The sequence below is a fragment of the Eubalaena glacialis genome, chromosome 3 (assembly GCF_028564815.1).
Source record: "Eubalaena glacialis isolate mEubGla1 chromosome 3, mEubGla1.1.hap2.+ XY, whole genome shotgun sequence".
Taxonomy (NCBI): domain Eukaryota; kingdom Metazoa; phylum Chordata; class Mammalia; order Artiodactyla; family Balaenidae; genus Eubalaena; species Eubalaena glacialis.
In genome coordinates this window covers 104,136,926-104,158,312 of record NC_083718.1, presented here as the reverse complement: position 1 = coordinate 104,158,312, position 21,387 = coordinate 104,136,926, and the positions used below count along the sequence as shown (strand labels likewise).

Genomic DNA, 21,387 nt, shown 5'->3' with positions numbered 1-21,387 from the left:
CATATTGAGGTACGTTTGAATACTTAAAGAGCAACGCTTTGTCTTTGCCAAATGCTCCCATATGCTCTGCCTGGAACATCCTTTTTTTTAAATCTTAGCATGCCTATTACTTTTAGGTTTCGGCTTAAATGCCACCTCCTCAAATATTAACATTCTCTTATTCATGTGTAATAAATTGCAAGTACATTGGGATGAGATATACCTGACTCTAAATACCATATGTATTATTTACTACTTAAGTAATCTGAGTATAATAATCAATATATTTTTCCTTGATTTATTTATCTGTAATGATGGAGGTGAGAGTATCCACTTAGCCTCAAGTATCATACTTTTGCATTACTTTACAGGAAAAACTTCATGCAGTATGTGTACCCCCCCTTTGAATGGGCTCCTAAGAAGAAAGTCTATTTTATATATTTAAATGCAGTTTGCTATTAATTCTATTATCTAAATGGTACAGAACAAATTTTATCATGTGAATGACCACGACGATTAATTTGGTGTTAGGTGAGTAAAGATGGTAAGTAGTGGGGCTGACAAAAAGTTATCCCTTAAGTAATAGACAATGGGGTTTTTATTAAACAAGAATTATTGGGAGACAGACTTGATATACATGTGATGATTACTTTGCTTTCCTCCTACCATTTTTCATGCTGCCACCGTTTCAAATATTAATTTGAATTATGTCAATCCACTGATTGTGAACTTTGAACAACTTAAAAGCTCCAAATGCTTAGCTTAGTACTGGAACTCCTGAAAATCCAATGCCAGTTTGCTTTTTGAAATAAATTCTTTAACAAAAAAATTTACACTTTCTCTGATCACGCCACTAATAAGTTCACATCTGGAACAAATTGAAATTCACAGGAAAAATTTATAAAAGAAAATAAAAATCATCAAAGATTTTACCAACTGGAATAGCCACTCTTAATCTTTGATATTTCTTAGGGTTTTAAAGAATATATAATTTTGAATTATATGGTAAGCATTATTTTTATCTTGTCTTATTCAGTCAACATTGTTACTAAATATTCTTTCAAATAACATATACTTAATTACTAAGATACCTTTATGGCTTCATGCCATTTCAGCTTGCAAAAGATTTCATAGGAACCCTCTAATTTTGGATAGCAGAGGAAATCTGTATCTGTCATAATTTGCTATTATAAATACTTATGGTTTACCTGTCTCCATCATTACACAATAGTAGCCCGAGGGCATTATTCTTTCTATTTATCTGTGAATCTCTGCATGAATAACAGTGCCTGGCACCAATAAATTAATAAATAAATATTTAATTGTAATTAATTAAAATTTAATTAATTAAAGAATTAATAAAGCTAGTTAATATGTGGAAATCACAGGGAACTATAGTCCATAGTGAGCTTTCCATCCTCAAAATTTACAAAATTTTTTTCTTGACTTCTCAGGTTCTAATTAATCACACATTGTTTTATGTTGTCAGTACATGCTGTCATCTTTTACATTTGATTTTCAGTCACATATGTATGATTATATTAGCTAGATCAGAAGTTTGGGTCATTCTTATAAATCACTGAATTAATATGAAACTAAATGTATCTTTTTCAAATAAATATATTATAAATTTGAATACATTTGATAGCAGTTTGTAAAGCACCCTTAATAATTACCTGTGTTTTCCTTTTAACAGGCTGTGCTTGATTAAGATAGGAGATTTTAAGACATTCTTTGTCATAAAAAATGTCTCTTCCTGAATTGCGTGAAACTTTTCTATCTATACTGAGTTATTTAGATCTCAGTTACAACATTCATTATATGATCGATAGTGGGAAATAATGTAGTCCCACAAGTAAACAGAGTGGCAAAGTATTTCCACATAAAGTGGGAGATTTAAAATCAGATATAGATCTGCCCCTTGTTGGTTTAGTATTGTGTGAGTTAGTCACTTAACTTAGGATACTTGGAACTGTTTCCTTCTCAGAATGGGTATGTAAAAGTTTTGTCAAATAATAGGTAAAAAAAATTATCCTGATTATTATTACAAATAAATTGTTCACAGTTGTTCTGGTTATTCATGGATCAGTGAAATAAATTTTTGCCTCAAACTATCCTAATTCTTAAATATTCTGTTCATCAAATCATTGCTAAACTGATAGGTCACATATGATTCAGTTACGCTCTTTAATCATTAATGCAAAGTAAGTTAGGATATAGGATATAAATATAGTAACATGCACATGTGTGTACACACATCAAACCCATTCTGTGATGGTTATTACAAGTCAAATTACATTTGTGTTATCTATAATCATCCAAAATGAACTTGTCATAATTTAATGAAACCTTGCTTAACAAGTCAAAGATTTTCCAGAGCAGACCTTGTTTTACAGTGTAAATGACTTTTTCTGTCTACAAGATTGGAGTTAATAATCGTTCACTCTCGTTTTATTAGAGACTATATTAAACATTTAACTAGAATTAATGAGCTGACAATGCACCTTGGTAACTTTTAGAGGCTCAGTACATTTGCTTGGTCATGTATTATTAACATACCATCTGGGAAGTCAGGATGGCTGAGTTGCAGATCTTTGCAAGTTCGGGCTGGGCTGGTCTGTGTACCCATTGGAAACTTCATATGCTCAATGTCTTGTTTCAAGGAATTGAGGGAACCAAATATTTCCTCCATTCCATCATTGTAATCCAGAATATTATCACCTGCATCTGATTGCATGCTTTCTGTATGCCTTCTTGTTTTTTTGGGTGACAAGATTGGTAAAGGCTGTATGACTTCACCCGGTGGACCCTGTAAAAGAGATGGATGTGCATGTAACCGTGTCCTAAGGTAAAATATTCTGCAGATATTAGTTATTACTGTTTATGTTATTGTTATAAGAACTTATAGTTTAACTTTTCACTGTTTTCCCTATTTTCGATGTTTAATTGCTAAAATACATGGATTATGTACATATATCTCTTTATATATAAACTTTGTGAATTCTTTTAAAAAGAATCTAGTGGAGATATTGAGGTAGGCACAAAATTCAGACGATTTCTGGACCTTTTTATATACATGTAACATAGCACAGATTTGTGTGTACATATGTTATATCCATTACTTTCTTATTTATTAATTAGTCCTCATTTACATGTCCTTTCTCTGCAACTAGATTTTAATCTCTGAAGCTTAAAACAACAATTTAAAGTTCTTGTGCTATATAATGAGTTGTCTATTGTGCTTGAAAATAATTCATATCATGTTTAAAAATACACATTAGCTGGTTCCAAACATCTATAACTTTATAAATAAACAAAATTAAAAGAAGTGCAATCAGACTTGAATTTACATATGTGTAAGAGTAGAACTACGCCAAATAGTTAATCCGTATTGTTATGGATTGAACTGTGTCCCACAAAAATTCATACGTGGAAGTCCTAAGCCGCAGTAACTCAGAGGAAGACCTTATTTAGAAATGAGGTGGCTGTAGATATAATTAATAAACTGAAATGAGGGCATAAGGGTGGGTCCTCTTCCAATACGACCGGTATCCTTCTAAAATAAAAAAATCTGGGCACAGAGATACACATAGACAGAAGACCATGTGAGGAGACACAAGGAGAAGAGAGCCATCTACAAGCCAAGGAGAGAGTTCTCTAACAGATGTTTACCCCCCACCCCTCAGAAGACACCAATGAGCTGACACTTTGATCTAAGACTTCTGGCTTCTAGAACTATTAGATAACACATTTCTATTATTTGAGCCATGTAGTTTGTGGTACTTTGTTATTGCCATCCTAGCAAACTAATACACATATAACTTGGAAACAAGTTCAAGAAGGAAGCCTCAAATTTTTTCACATGGATCTAACAGGCTTGTGTGAAGCCTGGAAAATGTCAGTGCTAAAAAGTGGTAGCTATTATCATTGCTTTTATTATTATCATTATATGCAGTAGGAAAAAAAATGTCAAGCATCTGAACTTTTGTTTTTATTCCTAGTCAGGTATTAATGTATCTTTGTGGCATACAACCAGTTGCTTTCATGAAAATGTGACATGAAAAATACATGATTTTCTTGAAAAACTAATAAAAGCAAGATTATTATAATAGTTAAGGTATCTTTACATTCAAAGAGCGAAGCCAATTAAAAGACAAGTGTTGGCATGTAGACCTGAGTACTTAATTAAGGTAGTTGCTATTTCCTAGAAAATCAGCACTTTGACAGAATATGCTTTTTCATCCTTCTTATAAATTCAGAGAAATCGCTGGCAGTCTCAGGGTGCTAACTGTCAGAATATCACGCTTTTTACCATGCACTTACCGGAGGCCCAGGAGGCCCTGGAAGACCACTGTCACCCTTCTGGCCAGCAGGTCCCTGTTAGAAAGAATAAGGAACAACATAAATAGAGAACAAGGCACTTGAGTAGGTGTCACTGAAAAATTTAGATGCCAAAGAGAAAGGTACTTACAGTAGAGCCTTTGGTACCCTTTGGACCTTGAGGACCCTGGAAAATGCAAAGGCAAAAGTACACATAAAAATCTGGATCATGTGCGTCTCTTTGGTATATTTATAAGTTTACTTTATAAAATTCTTTTGTTTTGTACTTACTGGTAAGCCTGGAGGACCAGGTGGACCTATGGGACCAGCAGGGCCTGGAATACCCTACAGAGAGAATCATCCAAATTAAAGAGTTTTTCTCAGCGATTCCATTTTCATATGTTGCATAACAACACACATTGCAAAATTTAGACAATGCAAAAGTACATAAGAATGGCCTAAAATCTTCCATTGTGAATCTGAGAAATAACTTTTGCAAGATGAGCTGTATTTTTGTCCATTTTGCTGCAATGTCTCCCTCTCTACACATATGTCTTTACATTCCTGCAGCCTTCAGAATAATGATTTGCATGTGTTGGGGATTCAATAAATGTTTTTGTAATTAAATATTGAACTATAATTTTTATGGTTTCTAACTTAAGTCATATTTTTCTTTATTTACTCTAAGGTTAAATAAATTTCTTTTTGAAAACACCATTGACTTAAGGAGATTAAGATGCTCTAAATCACTTCCTAGGTCATGTTTAAAGGAATGCCTGCAGGTGTGTGAGTGTATGATTGGAAAGGAGTAGGAAAATAATTTATATCTTTACTCACTCCATCCCCTTTTGCTCCTGTAGAGCCTTGAGTTCCAGGGAGTCCTCTGTCACCCTTTTCACCTTGTTCTCCTGGAGGACCAATCAGGCCAATTAAACCAGGATGCCCCTTTGAAAGGCAAAGAAAGTTTAACAATATATAAATTACAAACATATATTAAATTATAGTCATAAAATAATTGCACATTAAATTTATGAAACATAAGAGTAAAAAATTAGATAAAAACTTTAACCCTTTCTGAATGAAATATAGGATTAAGAACCTCTTTCCCCTCACCTAACAGAATCATTTACTGATTACATTAAGTGAGACCTTTATTAAGGGTTGGGAATATTATTGAGAAAATTTTTTCTAAAAATATCCCCTTCAGTGTTACATTTACTTAAAGGGAATTCCTTCAACTAAAAGACTAATAATGACTACATATAATATTGGTGAAACAAACAACTGAAAATTCATTATTTTAAAAAGCATCTTATTTTATATGAAACGATTTCTATCCTTCACAAATTTTGCAGCAACTAAGAAACATTTAAAGATTTAAAAGTAGTTTTAAAAATATTAATGCCATTCTAAAAATGTTTTATTTTCTTTATTTGATGCAACAGAGCATACATATCTTTCAAATCACCATCTGAAAGATAGTCTAGTTTAAATTTTTTATTTTCATGTTTAAAAACATAAAAAATGACCATTTTGTTATTCTATCTGTTTATTTTCTGAATAGTTATTTTAGTATAACCATATGCTTTCTCCATATGGTTCCTACAAAGGAACATTGAGAACTTTAACACTGAATTCTGGTACATTTTTCACTATTACTTTGTATATTTTCTCTTTTCTAAATTCATCTTGGAAGCTAAGGACTGATAACTTTTTCCTTGGTTAGGATGACAAAGGTATTCCTTGAAATTTCCTTTTGAGTGATATTAGTCTGCAACATTATTGTCTCTGCTATTAAGAAATCAACATTGTAATAACACATTCTTTTACTCTCACCTTCTCACCCTTGGAGCCAGGGTCACCTTTGAGACCAGGTAAGCCAGGAGGCCCCTAAATAATAAACATACATAGAGTAGTTACAAATTAGAGAATCATATTACTATCCACTGGGCAAGTTGGTTTTGATAATATGATAGGGTTCAAAATAACTAATAATGACCACTGTTTATTTTTCAGGATTCTAAATAATTTTATGTGTTTATAACTCCACAGTTTGACAGTTAACCATAATAATAAAACATAATATTGATAAGTTTGATTAAATAAATATGAAGTTAGAAATAGGGCATGATTTATATGGTTTTTCAGTTGAAAGAAAAGATGCATTTTTAATTACACTAATTTTAGAAGAAGAGGTTTCCAAGTTATACATTCATTTAATCGAATATTTCTCTGTTAAACTCACATTCAAAGGTTACAATATTTCCAGTAAAATTTAAAGAAAAAACCTCAATAAACTTTTGACAGTCAACTGACCATTGTTAATCATTTTTCCTAAATAAACTCCCAAGATACTATTTTTAGCTGTAATTTCTGAATTGAATCTCTTAACTAGATGATTTGTAAATGTAATGATAAGATAATTTACTTTTCTCATATTATCAGACCTGTATTTTAATTATTTAACCCTTTTTATAATCCAAGGATAAGACCTTTATCCATTTAGGCTAAATTATATTTTAATGAAAATTATGGCATGATTTTAGCAACTAAGTCTTAGTGTTGGTCCCTACTCATGAAAATATTCATAATGATGACTTTTAAACAGACTTTTAAATATAAAAACTAGTGTACTCCAAATTGAAGGCAACACAATATAAGATCCTTATTCTGAAATTACAACAAGTTGCTATGCAGGCAACAGATTCTGTCAGAAAAAAATGTAACTGACAGTTGGTTTGTAAGTATGTGACTGATGAAACCAGGGCCCAGATAATACCACCACACGAGTCACTACGGCCTACAAGTACCGCATCAAGAAACAAAGACAAAATATGAGTTTTCTCTATGAGTTTGAATTATATAGACTGAATTGAACTATTTTAATTATAATTTTAATAATGATTTTAACATGGCACTTAGTAATCAAATTGTTTTAATTTTTACCAAGCTATATGATTAGTCTTTACTATAGTATGTTCCGCAAGGCTACCACAATTAATTTTTTCCCCTCTACCTAGACACTTTTGAGTCTTCAATGTGAAAGAGCACATTGAGTCTCAGTCCATCATTGCTGTGAATTTAATATATTAAAAGCCATGGATCTAATCCAAGAAGCATGACGTAATTTAAAAAGTATGGGTTCAGAATACAATAGACTTGGGGTAGAAGCCAGCTTCTCTTATCAACAATTTAAATTAGCTAACCAAAGAGAACTTCAGTTCTCTCATCTGTAAACCAAGGATTATAATTCCTGTCTCAAGGGGCTACTGTGAGATTGCGTAGATGAGCGCTTTCCATTCCTTAGTTTCTCAAGTCAACTCCTCAAACTGAAGTCCTTAATATCAGAGGAAGGTAAGAATAATGTTAGTATAAGTTAGTCCTGTGTATCAATAGTATTTTGGACTGTTATCAGAAATATTTATATTTGTTTTAATTCATGAATGAATTTGAAATTCTATAAGTATTGATATAAAAGTGAACAATTTCCCTACATCATTCTATTGACTATAGATAAATTATTTTTATAGAAATTGTGTGTAATTTAAATGTAAATGTGCCTAATAATAGTCTAGTAAGAAGAAAATGATTAATCCTCAGATGTAAGTTTATATCAATTCAGTTTAGATTCTCTTTTGTATAAATATAAACAATCATGTCACTTTGTTAAATCTCTTGTAGACAAAAAGGAGACTACAAAGAAATTACCAAATTTACTTTCAGGAATATTCTAAGGCTAGGTTTTAACACTGGACTTTCATCTCATTTGCTAACACTATATCAGAGTGGATGATCTCAAAGTGTGATCCTCAGACCAGCAGCCTTAGCATCATTTGTGAACATAATAGCAAAGCAAATTCACAGGCATCATCCAGACTAACTGAATCTGAAAATCTAGAGTTAGAGACCAGAAATCTGTTTCACAGGTTTGTTACTCATTAAGGTCTGAGAAACATGGCTCTGTGGCATTAAGTCCCAAATCTGTTAAATCAATATGAAAATCAGAACAGCATAAAGGATGTCATTTATTTTAAAATAAAAACATTACCTATTTAGTATTACTAGTTTAATAATTTTAAAATTAAGTAAGTATATTTTGCATCTACTTTTTTCTCATCTCATCAGAAAGGTTTGGTGAATTATTGGTTAGGAAAATAATGTTGTATGATAGCACAATTTTAAAGGAATAATATAAATGAGCAATAGAAATAATAAAATAATTCCTTGAGGTCATGTGACCATCAGGATAGATGCCAAACGTTCTATATGTTAGAACAAGGGGGCATAAAAAAGCATGAAAAAATTGTTCTAATAAATACGTAATTGCATGAAGGAACAATATACCTGTATCAGTAGCAGAAACCATTTAAAAATATTGGTTAAAATTGACATATGTCAGTTAAAAGTAAATACATTCTTTAGATTGAAAACACAAAACTATTAAAAAGGCCAGATTTTTTTTCTTTCTTTACTTCTTATTTTACATTCAAACTCTTTCTGGTATGCGATACACTTTACAGAAATTTTGCTGTTAAGTGGGAGAACTAATAGGAATGCCGTTTGCTGGGCATCAATATTCCAAACACTGCTTCATTCAGCGTCTCAGGTCTACCACTCATTAGCTGGGTAATCTTAGGTCTGTTCCTTTTTATCTCAGAGCTTTATTTATAAAAGTGTTCTAATAATAACTGTGTCAGAGAATCGTGATAATGAAAGAAAAACCAGGCTTACAAAAGTACTGCATATAGTGAAGTGTAATATAAATGATTGTTATTTGTTTCTGATATGCCACAGATAGTTATCAATCAGCTTTCTCATCACATTCTAATAGTAAAAGCTAAAATGGCAAAAAGGAAGAAATACTGCAGATCGTAATTGCTCGGGGGTAATGGGAAACATACTAGACATTTTTTGTGTTTGTAATGCATTTAAAATCATTTCTATAAATATTATTCAGGAAGGAGTTAAAGGAAAATAGTGTTAATTCCTCTAAGCTAATAATCTCATAAAATTGTGAACTATATCTAAGGAGGCATTAGCCAAGCAAAATCAGTTTATTATCATTTTCATCAGTTAGAAATAGAAATTGGTAAAGCTATGATGTTGATAGCAGTTATAAATAACCCTCTGAACCTGGACCATATCAAAAATATCAACTCTGCATATAAAAATATTATTTCAGGTATACATATTTTCTATTTCCTCTTAGGATATTGTAAACTGAAAAACCCTAGGGAAATACATAATTCATAAGTAATAAAGTGAAAAGGAAAACAGGGATGATACATTCTTAAGTGTCTAGAATACACAATCAAATATGTTCCCCTGCTGTATTATGCTGTACAGAATATTTGCTTTGAAATGCATCTCAAAATTCTAATGTGTTGAAGTTTAAAGAAAATGCAGATCCTACTGTTTATTTAGAATGTATTATTGTAAAATAACATTTAATTAATTTGGTGAAAGACAAATGCTTTTTAAACCTGCTTAATCATTATGGAATGCTACACATCTCAAACCTGTTTACAGATAAGTTAAATGTAGCACTTAAAAAATCAAAATATAATTCAGTAACCCATCCTACCATTTATTCACGCACTTATGGTTTAACAAATAATGTTATCAGATATTTTACTTATCAGTATGTGAAAAGAATTAATGTATGATAATAGTAAGGTAAACTTGTCTGAAGATAAATACTGAACAATTTTTCAGCTACATTGGAACAAATAGGTTCTTAAAATGAAAGATTATGAAACAAAACAAAATAAAAGCTTAAAACTAAAATAGATGCTAATTGTGCCTTCAAAAAATAAAATAAAAATTAATTTAAAATGATTAAATCACGCTTATTTTGACTATGCAGCAGAGGAGAGAATGTAGCAACCATTACTGTTCTCTTTAAAACACTCAATTTTATTCCCATCTGCTTTTTGCTATTTCCTAAAAAAAAAAACACCCCAGCAGTTCAACTTTAAAAATCCTCAAATAAAATTCTTTATACAATCTCATCATTGTCCTTAGCTTTCTTTTAGATTTCACACGTACTGTTTTATTCTCAGTTCCATATGATGATTCTGAATATTTATCTGTATATAAAATTCATGCATATGTAGAAGTTTAATTTTTGCCATGAGAAATATTGAAGTAAAAAGTAAATATTGTACCATATCTAAACTCTAGTAGAGCTGATCATATAGAGTGGTCAGACACCAAATATCATCTTAAGAGTTTTAACCGGTGTTTGTTTCACTCTAGCCCAAAGAATTTCTAATCCAAAGGTTAATATAAAGTTGTTAAACTGTTACTTATATAGAAAATAGTCTAAGTTGTTTTTTTGTTTGTTTGTTTTGTTTTTTAGAAATAGCTCATCTAATTAACATAAGAACCCCGTGGGGTAAAAGATATTAATATCCCCATTTAATTCATTTTAACTTCATAATATCCCATAAGATTGATGCTATTCAAATTCTCATTTTACAGATGAGAAACCTAAGACTTAAAAAAAATTGAATAACTTACTTAAAACTTATTCAGCAAGCAGGTAGTAGTGCTCATTTTTGAAACCAGGGCTCTTGGGTTGAGAGGTGATGATCTTAACCAGTAATCACGATATGCTACTTCTCACTCTAATACAAAATTGCCTACTAAAATAAGTACCAGTATTTCTTAGCTGAGCTGAAAAGTTCATTAAATTGCCATAAAATGCATCCTGAAGATGATTTCTCCACCAATCCTCATCTCCTGTAGACCAAGTAGCATTTTCATTAAAATTAGACAGCACAATCAAACTATTTGATGGTATGAAAAAGCTACAATAGATTTGCATTCTAAGTACTATCTGATAAAACAAGCAGCCAGAGAAAGAAATGGCACCCATGTTGCTCAATTCTGATGCTTTTCATTTCACTGCGGAAAAGGATATGAGTTGTTTATTTAGCTCCTTGCTCTGTAAACCCACATTTACCTAAGATTCAGAAATATAAATTTTGCAAGCCAGAATCAGGTGGTATGTCTGATGGTTTTATTTTTAATATTAGCTGAAGGAAGTCTCCAGCTTGATGCTTTTTATTTCATCTGGAGAAAGGTCAGAATACTTATTGGAAAAATCTGAAATAACAAGAAAAAAAATCTTTGGCAAATTTTAGGGTGATATTAAGGTGAAGTATTTTTTTTTTCCTAGGCTATGACTTTGTACAGTTAGGAATTTAACATATCTAAGAAGACTATTCCCTAAATAGTGATGCAGACATAGAACCGATGATCCTACTTTTGTCAAGTCCCTGTTCTTATGTCAATGGAGTAATGTGCAGATTTGATAATCTCCTCAAAATTTGATAACTTTTAACCATTTATTAAACTAAGTGATCTTTAACTTTTCAGTGCAAGTTAAAAAAATAATCTCTGTAACACTTATGAAATATCTGGAATGTTAGAGGAAATTTTTGTGACATTTTTCCTAACAGAAATGGCCAAGTTCTCCTGAATGATTAAGATTGCAAATCCTAGTTTTGATGGCTTCTGAGCACATACATACCTCTGAGGTAGTTGATATACTCATGAAAAGAGGCAGTTTTGTAAAATTTAAATTTCTGTATGGAAAATCTGACTATTTAAACCGATATATATTACACTTGAATAGTGCTATATGTATTGCTTCCTGTTTTAATTAATCCCTTTACATATTACTATTTTGGAAAAAGAAGTTCAAATATCTCCACCATGAAATAGAATCTGTTACCTAGTAAGCAATAATTTTAAAGGCAAGACTTGGATTCTCACTTTCTGCCCAAATTTTGTAGCAAGAATAGCCTTGGCTCCTATAATAAACTCTATCTATGAACCATATGCTGGTCAACTAAATGCTTTATTGCATTGCTCAAGTGTGTTGTTTGCATACACAGTTTATGAGAGTAACCAAGCTTTGGTGTTGTAACAATTATACCTCTCTTCACTCACGGGGGTAAATGCTTTATCTTTCAGCCCATATGACTCATGAAGAGAACAATTTATTCGGTGAAAGAATCACTGTATGCCTGTGCCAATGTTATTCTTTTAAATGAAGTGCCAGGAAACTAAGTGTAATTGCATGCATTTGGGGGAACTGTCCACATTTGGAAAAGAACTGTCTGGGCCATTAGTGGCATTTTATTCAGAATGGAAATTTTTTTTCATCCATTGGACATAAGAAAGGAAAGATCTTCTGATCAAGGGCGTATTTTCCAAATAACTTATCAGTTAGGATTACTTTTCTCTTTTTAGGTCTGAGTAATACGCTTCCTTGAATGCTGTACAGAATATAAACCAATTTATAAGACTAAATTTCAGGAATTCTAGCTTATAAATAATTTCATTTCTGGAATTCTAAACAACAGAAAAAGGTGCTACTCACCATAGGACCAGGTGGCCCATCTTGGCCTGCAGCTCCAGGGAGACCTTGTTCTCCCTGTGGAAGAAGAAACATGATTGATTTTTTTAATTAACAAAAGCAGACATATTTTTTTCTTTATTTTAATTTTGGTAATACGGAAAAGAAAGAAAGCAAACATCACCTATGAATTCCATCACGTGGAGGACATCTACAAATATTGTAAGCAATTTTTGAGTCTTTTTACTTTCTGTGTATGTGTCTACATGCACATACATACACACACATGGATGGATGGATGCGTGTATAAAAATTATACATCTTTGAGATCTCAGGGTTTAGTTTTCTATTCTACCTTTAGAAGTTAGAATTTCACCATGAACTTATTAAATAAATGACATACTTAAATATTCTAAGGGTCTCTGACTTTATTACATAATATTTACTGCACACAATTTATAAAATAATGCTGACATAAATATTTTCATTCATAATTTTTCTTAGAAATAAGACATTATTTTCAAAATGACATCTTTCAGCACAGATGCTCACCACAGGGCCAGGGATGCCCCGAAGACCCTCTGGACCAGGCTTTCCAGCAGGTCCCTGAGGACCAACTGGGCCAGTTTTTCCTGGAGGACCTTCAGCTCCTGCTTCTCCCTGTTAGAAAATAAAATATGTGAATGCATTAATAATGAAAAAAGACATTTTATTATTTTATTAAAAGTACTGAAATAGATGTTGTCCAGCGTACACGTGAGTTTTTCAAACATAATACCTGTAATGTATATTTTACCTTAGCACCTTTTTCACCTTGTCTTCCCTCTGCACCTGCAGCTCCAGGAGGACCCTATAAACATAAAATTGCATTTAAAATATATATAACATATAAAAGTAATGCAACTGAAGACTTATTTACAAATACCCCAGTTTAATTTGTTAAAGAGTCTAATAAATCGTGACTTTCTATAGCAATTTAGTTTAAAACACTGAGAAAACTCAAAACCCTTTTTATGTACAAATTTTAGTTAGAATATTTTTTTTTTAAAGATTTATTGATTGATTGATTGATTAATTGATTGATTGATTGCTATGTTGGGTCTTCGTTTCTGTGCTAGGGCTTTCTCTAGTTGCGGCAAGCAGGGGCCACTCTTCATCGCGATGCGCGGGCCTCTCACTATCGTGGCCTCTCTTGTTACGGAGCACAGGCTCCAGACGCGCAGGCTCAGTAGTTGTGGCTCACGGGCCTAGCTGCTCCGCAGCATGTGGGATCTTCCCAGACCAGGGCTCGAACCCGCGTCCCCTGCATTAGCAGGCAGATTCTCAACCACTGCGCCACCAGGGAAGCCCAAGTTAGAATATTAAAAACAAATGAAGCACAGATTGAGTAGAATACAGATAATCACATCATATCAATGTAAGGAAACAATAAAGCTAAAAATTTTAAAGAAATGCTGATGACTTAGTCACCCTTAGTGTGTTAAATACTCAGATATCATTTATTTTGTTGTATAATTAGGAAGTAATTGAAGGTTTCAGATTTCACTTCCATCATTATATGTGTTTTTAAGATTGGCTCCTTTCTTAATCTTAGAAGATCCATACATTATACATTTTCATAAGATCATGTTCAAACTGGAAAAGTACAAAATTTAAAATCTTGTTGGTCAACAGATATTATATTTTCATTCTCTGGAACTATGTAATTCACATAATTAAGTGGCATAAAAAATAGTATGACTTTTTAAAACCTAGTATTAGAGAAAAAGCAGGAAAAAATCTTCATACTCCATATGTCATTCAAAAACTTAAGAAGATATTCTGGTATTTGCATAACTTTTGTATATCTGCATGGATTGCTATGGAAAAATGCTAATTATTATATGTAAATTATATATAATTTATATATATTTAAAGCTTTTCATAATACTGCTCCTTGTATATATATATATATATTTTTTCCCCTATCTTTGTGAGGTATCTCTCTCCCTATTTCTCTTTAGTTTTAGCTAAATAAATAATGATTAATTTAGCTAAATAAATAATTTAGCTAAATAAATAATTAATGATTAATTTAGCTAAATAAATAATTTTGATTAATAAATAATGTCAATTATTAGTATTTTTGAACATCAGTTCTTTCATCCATAAAATGTTATTAATACGAATTCTCTTGCTATAGAATTGTTGTTAAATTTAAATGATGTAACACATGAAAAAATATTTTGTGAACTTCCAGTAGAGCAGTATCAAATACAGGAATGGAATCTGAAGCTTAAGAGCCTAAAGCCAGGATTCAGACTTCCTGGATTCAAATCCTGGCTCTGCCATCAACAAGCTTTGTGATCTTTGGCAAGTTACACACCCTGTGAGTGATTCAGTTTACTTCTCTGCAAAATGTGGATTATAACAGTAGCTATCTCCCAGCATCATCATGAGAATTCAATGAGTTGGTAAATGTAAATGGTGTATAAAAGTACCTGAGACATAAAGAACACTACAAATATTAGTTCTTTTATTATTGTTACTAAAATTATTAGATATTGTTATTCTATATAAATTCTATTATTTTACCAATACTTTTCACCATGTTGGCAACCTAAGAGTCAGGTCAAACAAAACTGACTTTCAAAATACATTTAGAGACACCATGTCAACAACTTAGTTTTTTCCATACATCCTGTTTATAAAACCTGAAAAATATGAACTCCATGTATGAAACTGCTTGTTTTAACTAGAAAATTGAAAGTCAGCTAAACGATCCTGTAATATATAGTCAGATCTTGAAATCTGACATTCACATTTCCTTCTTACATTCTCCTAGTCATTTGTGAAATATAAAACTTGACATTTCTAATCTTTGTAATAAACATGTAGAAAGGAATCAGTTACATTACATAACATATAATATTCAAGGTATCAAGGAAAACAACTATTTTTCAAGCTAGAAATATGTTATAATTCCCACTGTGTCTAAATTTGGTTCCTACTCATTATACTAGGTCACTGATATTTTCACTTAAGGCGTCTCAAATCAACACAAGCAGGGCACTTGGTTTGATAGTCCAATACAATAAGAGTGCTTTTGGCCTCTTACTGTGGTGGGCTACACAATATATATACTCATAATAAATTCATTCTAAGACATAAAAAATTTATAATTGTATTATAAAATATTTATTTCATTCCACTACTTAATTGATTTTTATTATTACTTAACAAACATTAAGATTCAATCTGAATCTTAACTGTGCTGAAAATTTCTACACAAGTTCAGACATAAGGATAGAAACTTTAAAAAAGAAACTTAATGATCTCTAGGAAATTGTATTTCATTTTTCCCCAGACTCTCTTGTTTTCCGTTTGTTTACTTCAATTTTTGTTATGAATTGTGCTCAAAATCATCAACTGAGATTGAGGTTGGAATTTGGTGAGAGTAGCAGAAACAGTGTTAATTGGTGAAAATAAGGTGAGGCAGGATGACTTTCTCTTTCAGATGCTATATTAATATTCTAATGGTGGATACACGTTAGTCTTTCATATGGTCTTTTAAATCCACATTTAAAATGGGCATCAGGCACTTCAGCAAACTCAGAGTTCTGTGAACTCATTTATCTCTGAGAGAGTCAATGAATATATCATTAGTAATTATCTTCTCAATATCATCACTATAACTTCATATATTATTAGGCATTCATTGCACCTCGACCCAAAGATAAGAAGTGCATACATAAATCCTGTAAGCAGTCTCTTGAGGCAGCAACAATTTGTTAACAATAATATAGGCATTAAAACTTAAGTGTATCTTTTGAATTTCATACTATTTATGCAAGAGGATTTCTGTAGAGAAGCATAAGCTTCAAATATTTCTTAGTGTTAAAGAGTTGAGTCATTTTGGTGTGCAGATGGTAACTATACTTATTGTGTTGATTATTTTGTAATGTATAAAAAATACATTTTTGGTGTGATGGTTAAAGTATTCCTATTCAAATTGGGTAAAACAGCCATAATGACAATAATTTGGGGAATAGAAATTATGAGATTCAACTGAATAATGGGCTTTTCTTTATTCTATGAAGATTTTTCCGTAAACTAATGACATAAAGGTATGGGGTATTAACTTCAAGATTGCAATTACACATATGAACTTTATAGTATAGAAGATTTATAAATATCTAGCTTTAGGAAAAGCAAGTCATCAACTGTCTAAAATGTAACAAAAATATTGCTTTTACTGCAAGGTAGAAAAGAAAATCTGAGTTTGAAAAGCCTAGAGAATTAAACACAAGTAAACTACAACATGGCCACAAAATTGTGATTCAATAAAAAGTTTCTTCATCTCAAAAGGATTTCTTTCCTCTTTGAATGAATGCCTGATGTTTATCATGTTGGAAATCCACATTAAATGGTTTTACTCTGTTCTTTATCTCATTTTTCCCATTTTCATTTATTCCTTATATTTTTTCCAGATGGCGCAGATTTTTTTAAGAAAAACTAGGATGAAAACAGATAACACTTTTTTTTAAGAGAATAGGAAGTTCCCTTTAAAAAAAACTAAACAATGCCTATGGACAAATTCTTATTTTAGTCATTTCTTTCTCATATATCTGCATAAGCAGAGAGGCAAGGACTTAATATAGTGAATTACTTCCTGTACTATCACGAAGTAATGAGTGTTCTGATTGGAAAATGCCTTGTAAAACATGAAAATAAAATAAGCCTTGGTTAATTTTCCACCAGTAATCACCGTTACATGAGATTTTCCTTGCTATGAGAAATATACTTCATATAAAATACACAATATAATCCTCTCTCCACTATTCACATTTTATATTATTCTACAATTACCCATTCTTCCATACATGTTGCAAATAGTTAAGTCTTCCTTATATGCCAGAAACGTGCTGTGCATGGAGAATACAAAAAAAAAAAAAAAAAAGTGAAACCCTAAGGTGTTCACAAAGTTTAGTTATGAAGACAGACAACAAAATTAGCAAATACAGTACACTGTAAAACACACAAAGATGAAGTAGGTGTACAAAATAGGTACACTGATCTAGTTAGGCAGTAGGGAAAGCTTTCCTGAGAACCTAATATCTGATCTAAATCTTAGTGTGGGTAGATATGGGAGGGATGTTTCCTTCTAATCTGACCATCCACATTCATGCATAAAGGCATAGGGATGGAAAGAATACATATATGGTATATATGGGCATATATAGTAGGTTAAAGCTTCCTTTGTATTTCTATTAATTAATAATATCAGTTATTGTTTTAATTTTTTATTGTAAATTTTCCTTTGGCAAATGAGATGGGACTCCTTAAAATTCCATTTAATATATGCATTTTCAGGTTAGGTTTAAATCTTTTTAGTCATCTCTAGATTTTTTTTCAGTAAAAGGGCTTTGAACTAGTTCTTGGTTTCAAATAGCTATGATAACCTGAGTATTAAAATTCTATGGCTTACTGATAAAAACTGTACAATCTTCTAGTGCCTCAAGGAAATATACATTTATTCTCAAGTATTAAAATGCATGACAGAATGTACATGTACTACAAATGTCAACTTAATTTCCCTACTTGTTCAATAACTGTTAGACTGTTGTTTCTCAGTATCACTGCCACTCGCAACATTCTGACCAATATTCTATTGGGAGGGTTTATTATCATTTATTTGTAAGAGTCACTCAAGGAAAAAAGTGATAATACTTTTCAATACATTTCTATTCATTGCTACTTCTGCTATGAATGCTATAGCAAAATTGTTATTGGTCTTTTTCTGTTGTTCCAATGTAGCAAAACAAAGGATAAGAGAAATGTTAATTTCCATAAAATACATACAAAGCTTACTTAAAATTATGCTTTCTAGATGAACTAAAGGGAAATAAATGGTAAGGCAATTCTGTATTCAATTAAGTCATAAGTGTGTAGGTCAGATATTATAATTATTGTATAGGAATGTTTTTTGCTGTTTCCACAAGGGTGATGTTAAATTGATTCCTGCATCAAAGACATTGTTGCCTGTTGGCTGAATGCAAAGGTTGGTGAAGACAGAATTCTCCGCATCAGCTACAATTCACAAAATTCACTCTGCACCATATCCCTTTAGGCTCAGGAGCTTTGTGTTCACCCAGTGCATAAACAAAGTGACCTCACAGACATACAATAAAGTTCCCAAGTGCTTCCTTCTAACTCATTTTAATCACATTATTATCTCTCAAACTAGTTCTAAATCCCTGTTGCTTGGCAAATCCATTTTATTAAAATTATATGCAGGGCTTCCCTGGTGGCGCAGTGGTTGAGAATCTGCCTGCCAATGCAGGGGACAGGGGTTCGAGCCCTGGTCTGGGAAGATCCCACATGCCGCGGAGCAACTAGGCCGTGGGCCACAACTACTGAGCCTGCGCGTCTGGAGCCTGTGCTTCGCAACAAGAGAGGCCGCGACAGTGAGAGGCCCGCGCACCGCGATGAAGAGTGGCCCCCGCTCGCCGCAACTAGAGAAAGCCCTCGCACAGAAACGAAGACCCAACACAGCCAAAAATAAATAAATAAATAATTAAATAATTAAAAAAAAAAAAAATTATATGCAGTCATCGTGAATTTAATGCTCTGTTTTTTAGCAATAGTTCTCATAGGAAATTCCTTTACAGTTTACGCTACATGATTTTACATCAACTTACACCAAATAAATAAATAATACAAATTTGTATCCATCTCAACAGAATCACAGTATTCTATACTTCAAAAATGGAATTAATTATGAAGTTACTATGAATTTATTGCTAATAAACTTTCATCTCAATTTATATAACTCAGAAATTAGAAGAAAATGTCTTTATCTTATCTGTATATTTTATTTAATATGCTTGTTTTGTTTATAAATGATGGCATAATTCAAAATCTGTATTTAACTCCTTAAGAAGAGCATCCACTCTTTGAACTCTTGATAAATCCAGATATTAGATGTAGTGGTTTAAATATACATTTTATTAATTTAGTCTTCACTCCAGCATGGAATATTAGTTATTTTGCCTACTTTATAAATGAGAAAACTGAGACTCAAAGAAATTAACTTATTCTAAGTTGTATTTATAAGTAGCAAAGCAAGAATTTGAAACCAGGTCTATTTGATTCTAATGCAACAGCATTCGGGACTAGTTTGTGCTGATAGTTAGCTATGAAGAGTGTCAGTTTACAGGCTGAGAAAGACCTAAGTAAATAATTTGTATTTCTATTTTTTCATCTAAGCCATCTTTTCTTTTTTCTTTTTTTTTTTTTTAGGTTAAGGTAGAGCTCTTGACTAGTTTGGTTGGTTGTAATTCAAAAGAATGCAAGCATTAATTGTTACTGTTAAATTAGAGCAAATTATAGTTTTAGTAATAAGATTGTTGACACTAATCTTTACACCATTAAAATATATTTTACTCTGCTAAAGAAAAAAGGTTATTGTGTAAAACAGAGAAAGCCAATTAAACCTGCCAATCTATCCAATCCTAATACAGAACACAATTAAACACATTACGTTAAATATCGTTCAGGTTAGATTTAATGATGCCACATTTTAAAAGAAGAAAACTTGCATAATACTGCTCATTTGGGCTGACCTAATGTTGATTCTTCTGCTAAATCAAAATGGATGTAAATAGCTTTGTAAGCAATGCATAGTCATCACAATTCTCATATCATTAAAAATTCATAGATACAAAGTCTTCTAATTTTGTTTACAAAATGACTAGAGTGGAATAAAAATAGCTTATTATATTCGTAAAAATTGTTTTTTAAAATGGGAGGCTAGAACATCTCTAAAATTTTTGATGAGATTATTTTAAAATAATCTCATCAAAAATCAGAAGGGCAGCACTCCACTATAGAATTTTCTAATAATGAAAAGGATGATACAGGGAATGAATCAGTTAATTACTTTAATATCTAAGAGTCTCAGCATACAAATGTATAACTTCCTACATGTCACTTGCAACTATTGTAACCCTCTTTCTCCCAGAGAAATAACTACCATTCTGAATTTAATGAATCATTGTCTTCATTTATTTACTCACTTTTACCACTTGCGTTTGAATGCTAAACAACATGTTTTTATTTTTTTGCATATTATATAAATGAAATTATACATCTTCTCCAGCTCAACACTACATAAATTTTCTTCTTAACATCAGGTGTTTGAGATTCATCTTTGTTGATTCACACATCTGCAATACATTCATTTTCATTGCCATACAATATTTCAGTTTATGCCTATCTCAGTACACTTATTTTTTCTACACGTGTATCTTGGTAAAGATGTATAAGATATCATCCAGAGCATGTACCTAGGAATGGAATTACACGATAGTAGGGAAAGTTCATTGTTAAATTCTGCTAGGTAATAATGAACAATTTTCCTAAAGCAGTTGTACCAGTTAGCTCACAATAGCTGTTTATGATAATCCCCATTATTTTCTTTTTGAAAAACATCGTTTCTAACATCTGGTTTGTCAGACTTAAATTTTCATCAATTTATAGATGTAAGTGGTATCTCTATGTCATTTTTAACACACCTTTCCCTAACTTCTACACATCTTTTTACGTGTTTGTGGAACATTTGTGTAAAACAGCTTTTCATGCCTTTTGCTGATTGTTTTCTACTGTTTGATGCTTTTCTTCTTACTTTGTCAGATACACTTAGATACTCTGGAAAATTTTTCGCTGCAAGCTTTCTGTAT

At 31.7% G+C, this 21,387-nt stretch overlaps 1 protein-coding gene across 2 annotated transcripts in view; it reads right to left on the bottom strand.

The window, feature by feature from the left end:
- COL11A1 (collagen type XI alpha 1 chain) overlaps window positions 1-21,387 on the bottom strand; it is a 212,859-nt gene that overhangs the window by 6,035 nt on the left and 185,437 nt on the right. For both annotated transcript variants that reach the window (XM_061183781.1, XM_061183782.1), the window contains 9 exons: window positions 13,464-13,517; window positions 13,220-13,327; window positions 12,692-12,745; window positions 6,136-6,189; window positions 5,137-5,244; window positions 4,591-4,644; window positions 4,451-4,486; window positions 4,303-4,356; window positions 2,539-2,788 (listed from right to left, as the gene is read on the bottom strand). In XM_061183781.1, the coding sequence (XP_061039764.1) occupies window positions 2,539-2,788; window positions 4,303-4,356; window positions 4,451-4,486; window positions 4,591-4,644; window positions 5,137-5,244; window positions 6,136-6,189; window positions 12,692-12,745; window positions 13,220-13,327; window positions 13,464-13,517 (772 nt within the window). The remainder of the gene's footprint in view (window positions 1-2,538; window positions 2,789-4,302; window positions 4,357-4,450; window positions 4,487-4,590; window positions 4,645-5,136; window positions 5,245-6,135; window positions 6,190-12,691; window positions 12,746-13,219; window positions 13,328-13,463; window positions 13,518-21,387) is intronic.